The following is a 7,650-nucleotide window of genomic DNA, read 5'->3' as shown; positions in this document are numbered from 1 at the left end:
ATGGAACTTGGTGACTATTAAGTAAACTTAGCTATTTTAAATTTTGTAATTAATTTGCAGTGGCCCTATGTCATTATCCAATACAGGACATATTCAAGAAATCGTATACCGTATTTCAAAACCAAGATAGAAGCAAAATATTACTATTCAAGAGAACGCATCTACTGTTTATAAAGGTAATCAACGGTTCACTGGGTTAAGCCACGTGCTGGAAGGGAGAGTCAAATAAAAACAAAATTTTCTCTTTTATTAGTGAGTATAAAAAGTACTCCAACAGTTTGTTAGTATAAAAAGTAATCCAGATAATACTCGTACATAGAGCAATAGAAAAATATCAATTTGACAACATTTTTGTTTACAAAATACAACACACTAACCTTGCATACAGAAAAAAAGTTCTCAAACATGTTAAATACACTACGATCAAATACACACTCCACTGATTATTGTAATGAGTAGAAAACGAATCAATTTTATAAATATACGACTATTAAAAAAAAACACACACACAAAAGTGCTATGAAATACTCCAAAACCTGCAGTGCAGTTATAAATACTATAGCTAGTCTTATGGACCTAAAACCCCATTAAATAATAATTATGGCAATTTCCCTTTACAACATATCACCTGCGACACTACAGCACTACATTCACATTACAATGGATTAGATGCAAAGATGAATACTCCTACTTCCTTCATACCTTGATGCTCAGGTGACTTCTGTTGTCTGTCTTGATGCCGGAAGGAATTTTAGATTATATCTCGAAGTTCATACCTCTTACAAAGACCCAAATCAACTAAATTGGGTTGCAAGAGGTGTATGTAATTTAAACAGGACTGTAAGATTCAAGAAAACGTATGAATATAAGCTAACCGTAACCATACAAGAAAACATCATCAACATAAAAGCCCTTACCTAGCATTTTTACAGACAGCTATGACACCTAAAATTTCAAATTATTAGAGAAAACTACAAAACTGAAACAAATTCAGACTGACAAAAGAATATAAGACTCAATGGGAGCGCCTCGATTTTTACTACTGTATTCTGCAGTTCAACTTACTGAAACAACTGGGAGGCGGCTAGGGATTATACTGGGAAGAACATCTAAGCATTTTTTTCAAGTTTTAAAGTTAAAACTGGAGCAAAATGATTATTACAAACTGGATAATTACGGGAGAAAAGAACATATACAACTTAAAAAATGCAAGCGTTGGAGAACAATACTGCTGTGACAAAGAAAGGAAATGAAAAGATCCTCCACAACTCCAGGCAGATCACAAGCTCGAAGTTGAAAATGACTGTCACTTTAATAGTGAGCAAACACTAGCCACTATGCCACCTGTTTAAACTGCAAGTTGATGATTGTATCTAAAATACTGATGTCCCTTGATATGTGCACACGAAGCTGAACAAGACAAGACACTACAGGCATAAAAATTATTGTGCGTTTTTAGGTATGACTGTACAAAGAACACAATGTTGAAACAATTTTTTTAAATTCGGTCTAGTTCTTTATATAGAATCTTTATAACAAAATGAACAAGAACCTTATACTACTAGACAAGAGCATGAAAGAACCTTATACTACTAGACAACAGCACGAGTTTAAGTTTAATCAACATTTTGTATAAATTTTTGGAAAAGTACTACTCAATAGCCTAGCAACAACAACAACAATAATAATCATGAGAATCACAAAAATCACTTACCAGATTCAGCTGGTAAAGCTGTACGTGCTTTGGTCATTTCAGTAATGTTCTTCAGCATCCCCCACACCACCCTCTGTCTCACGCTCACGTTTCTTACCCAGGGTATTTGGCCGGAATGGCAAACCTAAGAAAGACTTTTTCTCTTCTTCTTTTGCTAACTTTTCTATCTTTTCTTCCATGCAGTAATTCCATGGCTGAATCTCAAACTTGGCAAATATCATGAAGAATACCAAACAAGCAATGCATATCACTCCATTTAACCAAAAGACATACTGCCACTGTTGAAGACTCTGTTAGATATAAATGAAAGTCATAAATGTGGATATAAATGGATATTTTGCAGAAAAAAATTTACGTGCGTACAGTATAAACAAAAAATTTCCCGTGTGCAGAAACATGCAAATGTACAAAAAACAAGTGAGGTAAAAAATTAACTAGTACCAATGAAAAAGAACAGTAATAATGCCTAAAATAGTAAACAAAATATTTTCTTTACATAAAAAAATAGATTCCCTCCTTCAGTCAGGTAAGATGGTCTCCTTGGGGGAATCGTCTGTCGTTGAAACCAACAGGGAAGACCAGGAATGCCATACGAGTTATCCAGTACTGTATAACTGGATATTTTGCTTATACAGATTGTATTCTGCTGCAATAGATAGTTTTCGATCCAGAATATGCGGCCCATGTTGTAGGTCAACTGTGTTGAGCAAAAGCGAGTTCCGGAAATTTGGAATTATATTGAACCTATTAATACTTTAAATATAGTGAACACTTGCAATGTGTGAGTGTCACAAGTGGTCAAAGAGAGACGGCAAATCGTATAATAGAGTCCCTGCTGTTGCGAGAAATCGAGGAAATAAAAGGAGAGCACGTGTGGATTCTCAGGATAAACATGGCTAATTTTGAGCCGCCAAGGCAGACGAAAATCTGCTCTGATCACTTCATTAGTGATGAGTGCTATTAATTGTTAGTGCAATAAGTGATAATGATATGTAATTAAAGAAGCCTGGGGCATAAATATTTCACTAAGTAATTCATTAACAGCCACTGTGTTCTGTCAATATGATACATGATTTAAAGCCGTTAGGAAGTTATTTTGATCAAACCTTCAAAACTAATTAGTGGATAGTGACTTGCACATACGCACACATTAAAGGCGGTTAGAGTTGAACAAAATGCACACCACCATACTTGGTTTCTCAACGAAATTCTGACACACACTTGGGAACAGCGTTTCAGGACGACGTAAACAAATGCAGAAAAAAAAAAAACTTATGCGATGTCCAGTTATTTTTTATTAATTTTTTTTTTTTTAGCCAACCCTTTCTGTGTCAACACGTCACACTTACGTGTGGCACTTGAGGGCAATGACGACATCAGTTTTGGAATTGCAACTTCATTCATCCATCATATAAGTAAAAACGAGCTTGTCCGTTATTGAAAAGGCCTAATAATAATTAGATGTGTAGCTTACTGGCTTTGTCCACAAATCTCGTCTTTTAAACATGTTACCGTGAAAGTATTTTAGAACGATTTAACAAATCCCAGAAAAGAACTTCGGTTACTCTACTCAACGCGAATATTATTCTTATTTTTTTGTGTAACAAACCTTGGCTTAATATAAGTTTTCATCGAACCAAACAGCACCATCTAGCATGGCGATCGATTACCCATGGCTGCAGTGGTGGTGCGGACAACCTCTGTGAATGTAAAACCCTAGCAGTGACAATCCAGAATCCTTTTTCAGCAATCTGTTTAACATCCTTCAACCAGTTGGATACAATACGTATATAGTTGCAAGGCTCCAGAGACTTGTAGTCCTTGAGCTGGTCCAATAAGTGGTGGCTTACATTATTAACCAAATAGTTCACGATATCTGGTGCGTAATTGCAGGCAACAAATCCACATCAGAACTCCATTGTTCAGGCGTCAACATGTAAGGGTCTTTGTTATTTACAAGTTTCAATTTAGCTTTAAGTAATCTTCTGTGTTTGAGAATTGTCCTTGCTTGACATTTCTCGTGATATGGTTCATAATTCCTTAGAATAACAACGAAATTTGATATTTCCCTTGTTTACAATGGTCGACCTAAAACAAGACGGCAGCTGATCCGGTGCTCGTGTGCTGTGCGTTGTAGGAAAACTACCTATTTGGCTGTAAGATCCAGCACACACGCATTGGTGACGCAGTAGAGGAAATACATTGAACAAAAGTTCAAAAAAGATAAAAAAAATTCTACAATTTAAAGTGAGACTCCGTTTCAGCATGTCCAAACCACTTGTCAGTCTCGAGTTTCTCTCTTCACATGAAAGAGTAAAGAAAACTGAATCTTCTACTAAAGACTGTTTAAGTGCCAATGAAGTTCCTGTATTGAAGAGGCAGCTTTCCAAGACTTCATAAAAAAGCAGAAGACAAGCCCCATCAGACCCGAAGAGAGCTTAGCGCACCTGAATAGGGAATGCTTGGGTTCTCTTCTCCAAATACTCAAGAGAGCATTGAAATACTCGAAGGTATGCGAGGGTTTTTCCCGGTGTGGTCACCTTCCTCAATTAAATGAGGATACAGTCAAGTGCAGAACTCCAGCAAACATCGATCAAACCGAAGGAGATCCTCCAATTCAAACTCTTCTTCCACCAGAGGGAGGCAAGACGGGACACCTGGCAATAGGAGGCGACACCTGGGGACAGGAGGCGACACCTGGAGACAGGAGGTAACGGTAACAGAGTACCTGCACTGCATCCTTGACTCTATGAAAGGGGGACGGAAATGCAGTCTGAAGGGACTCAGCTGAGTCCACACCAGTCTGATGAGTGAAAGATAACGAGGTGCCAAAAGAAAATGGGAAATGTCGGGAGGCAGGGGGAAGCAGAGTTACTACGACTCAACAGCAAAAGATACTCTAACCATTGTAGATTTAGATGGAGAAACATTAATCAAGCCAGAAGTAAAAGATCTGTCAATGGCCAAAGAACATTTCGATGAAGAGGAATAAACTAGCACACAAGGATTTAGAATGAGCAAAAGATGAAGTTTTGTTAAACAATCGAGCAAGTCGACACAACATCAGAATAAACCTCCTTTATTGACATTTCTAATAAAACTACCTACACCTACAGAATTAGGCCTATCAGTGCTAACCTCCTCATACGAAGTCACATTTATATCGAAGATTAACGTCTTTCAGCTACCAAATTATGCGAGACTATGAGCGTGAAAAACAGAGGCAGGTGACGGATGGTACAAAACCCCATCACCCCGAGAAATGACCTGCTTCCCTGGTAGCGGACTCTTTCAACAGTCACATGGCAGTCCTAGGCACAGGATACAGACCGGTGAGATCACCGACACCTTACCCCTTATAAGGGAATGTGGAAATGATCGCACACTATGGAGGAACCTGGACTGGTTCTCTAACCAATTCAGACAAACCTTGTACTAACCAAAATAAGGTTTACACCCAGTTCTAAATTCTCAATACACTTTTCTTGAACTGAAAGGGGAGCGGAAGGCAGAGCTAAAGAGGAAGACTCGGTACTAGCTAAAGCATTAGTGAAGGAAAAGCTAAGATCGAGTATGGATAACTACAGATGAAGGACCTGCAGAAGGGGGGAGAAAGGATAGATTGATAACCTGACAAATAATTGCTTTTTCAACCTATCTGTTTCCCTTCTCTTCCTATACTAACGAACTTAAGCAATAAGTCCTTCGAAAATCCTTACTACTTTTTCTCAAGATCACACATTATAACCATTGCAACCAGCATAAACAGTGTACTATTTCCTAAAAATCAACATCCTGGGGACACAGTAGTCATTCCTAAAGAACCTGATGCTCTTAACCAGGAATTCAGTGGAGGCATTCTAGAAAAATTAATGTTCAGTACAGTAATAGCGGCAAACAGCCATGAAATACCAACATGCGCCAACACACAATGGCAGCAAGGGGAATTCTGACGAGCTAAAACATTCTACACACACCTGGTGGAGAACAGTTGTACTAAACAGTCATCTGGGCAGCCATAAGATCTTTCGTTTGAATGTTGACTCTCCAATTAGCGTGGATATATAAGCTGACTTTAGCAGTAGGTAAGATTCATCCCAAATAATTATATAATTAAACTATCAGACTACAAAGGCAACCAAATCTTATAACCTTCATGTAATGGAGCTATTGAACCAATTACGTGTCTTCAAAAACCAGCAAGTAAAACTGCGTCTGCAGTTAATGCCAATATTTAAAAATTTCTAAACTTACTATAAAATCATGTAAGAATAATATTGTGAATATGGCTACTCTGACTGTTTTAGTTGACACAACAGACGTATCTAATAACCATTCCTGTATTAAGTAAACAGTGATACTGTGGATTATTGTTAGGCTAATCAAGTCCAGTTCAGGAAAGACAGGAGCATGGTAGGTGGCTTTACATCTGCTCGTTTTTCCCAATGACAAAATTAACTAGGATTAGGTGAAAAAAACTAAACAATTACATACATATAAAAAGCACTGGTTTGTGTGGTCAGTCAACTGGGAGTTGGAGGTTGAATAGCGCTTTTGCACTGTGATTTGAACTGTTTGGGACTTGTATTCCAACTTGTTTGACACTAAGGCAAGAAGTGCACATGGTGAAATCTTTACCTACAAGGAAAGAGTTGCTGAAAACTGCCACTATACCAGGCAACAAGGAAATTTTGTACCAGTGGACCGTTTTTTTCTGAGAATGGTCCAAAGCTCATTCCATACTTGGCTAAGCAGCAGCTACAACTATCAGAGAATTGGTAAATATCATCCTCTGTAGTCTGGTAAGCTCATCAAGCTATAATGATCAGCGAATGAACTTTGGGCGGACATTATTTAAGGAAAACTGTGAGCTGCTTGGCATAAAGAAGACAAGAACACTACTAAGACTTAAGTTCGATGGCATAGTTGAAAAATTCGAACTAGACATTAGGCCAAGAACTTGCAAAGTTTTACTAAGGGATGGTCAAACTGAATGGGACTTGAAATTACCATCCTTTTTGATGGCATAACAGGTCAGCCAAACATGTGTCCACTGGATAATCCCCCCATGAAGATTGGTCATGAACCATGGCAATCAGTACACCTACTCGCAGGGAGACCACCAAGTGTGTTCCACAGGAATCTCAAGTTGTACAGGAAGAATCAACACGATGATATTAATCTAGTCTATCCAATAAAGCCCAATATGATACTAAAAGTAAGCACCAAGGAGTTCAAAGTTGGTGGCAAAGTTCAGCTGTATAACTATTAGATGATGACAAGGATATCTCCTAAACTGATGAGTGACTAGAAAGGAATGCATACAATGACTAAGGTGCTGTCTGATGTGATACTGAAGATCGCAGGTGGCTCCAGACCCAGACCACAAGTTGCCCATGCTAACAGGCCGTGGCACTCACGGCATGTAAAGTACACTTGGACAAAGCAGGAAAGCCTGATTGTCACTTAGACAAAGCAGGAAAGCCTGAATGTTGATTGCAGGGAGCCTAATCAGGCTGGTGCTATGTCTATTGGTAACTAAGGACTGCAACAGTGGATAACAACACTGAAATCACTATTGAACCTACTACAGAGAATAAGGAAACAGTATTGCAGAGAAGAGTTCTAAACCAGCTGGTATATATGCAGAGAAGGTCCCAGCAAGAGAAAGAAAGGTGCTCACTCAGGAAAAGAAGGTCTGCAAAGTTTAGACTATGGCTAATTGAATTTATCATTTGATAACAGATGCCCTGGCATTTGCACGAAATTGTTTTACAGTTATTTAATCAATTTTTCTTAATGGTATTGCTACATAATTATTTTGTAGTGATTGTATTACTGTATTTGACTGTAATGTATTTGTCAGGACAACAAGTAATATCAGGAGTGGGTTCATGTCTTTAATGTGGCTAGCCTGAATTATTATTTCCATAAGT

At 38.1% G+C, this 7,650-nt stretch overlaps 1 protein-coding gene across 2 annotated transcripts in view; it reads right to left on the bottom strand.

Moving 5' to 3' along the window:
* Positions 1–233: 233 nt before the first annotated feature.
* Positions 234–7,650, bottom strand: part of LOC135215341 (sialin-like) — a 76,256-nt gene continuing 68,839 nt past the window's right edge. For both annotated transcript variants that reach the window (XM_064249908.1, XM_064249901.1), the window contains exons 12-13: positions 1,715–2,004; positions 234–838 (exon numbers count right to left, since the gene is read on the bottom strand). In XM_064249908.1, coding sequence (XP_064105978.1) covers positions 1,753–2,004 — 252 coding nt within the window. In that variant the 3' untranslated portion in view covers positions 234–838; positions 1,715–1,752. The remainder of the gene's footprint in view (positions 839–1,714; positions 2,005–7,650) is intronic.

This window comes from Macrobrachium nipponense, chromosome 19 (genome assembly GCF_015104395.2).
Source record: "Macrobrachium nipponense isolate FS-2020 chromosome 19, ASM1510439v2, whole genome shotgun sequence".
Taxonomy (NCBI): Eukaryota; Metazoa; Arthropoda; class Malacostraca; order Decapoda; family Palaemonidae; genus Macrobrachium; species Macrobrachium nipponense.
Note: the sequence above shows the minus strand (reverse complement) of the source record. Positions and strands in the feature narration are given on the sequence as shown.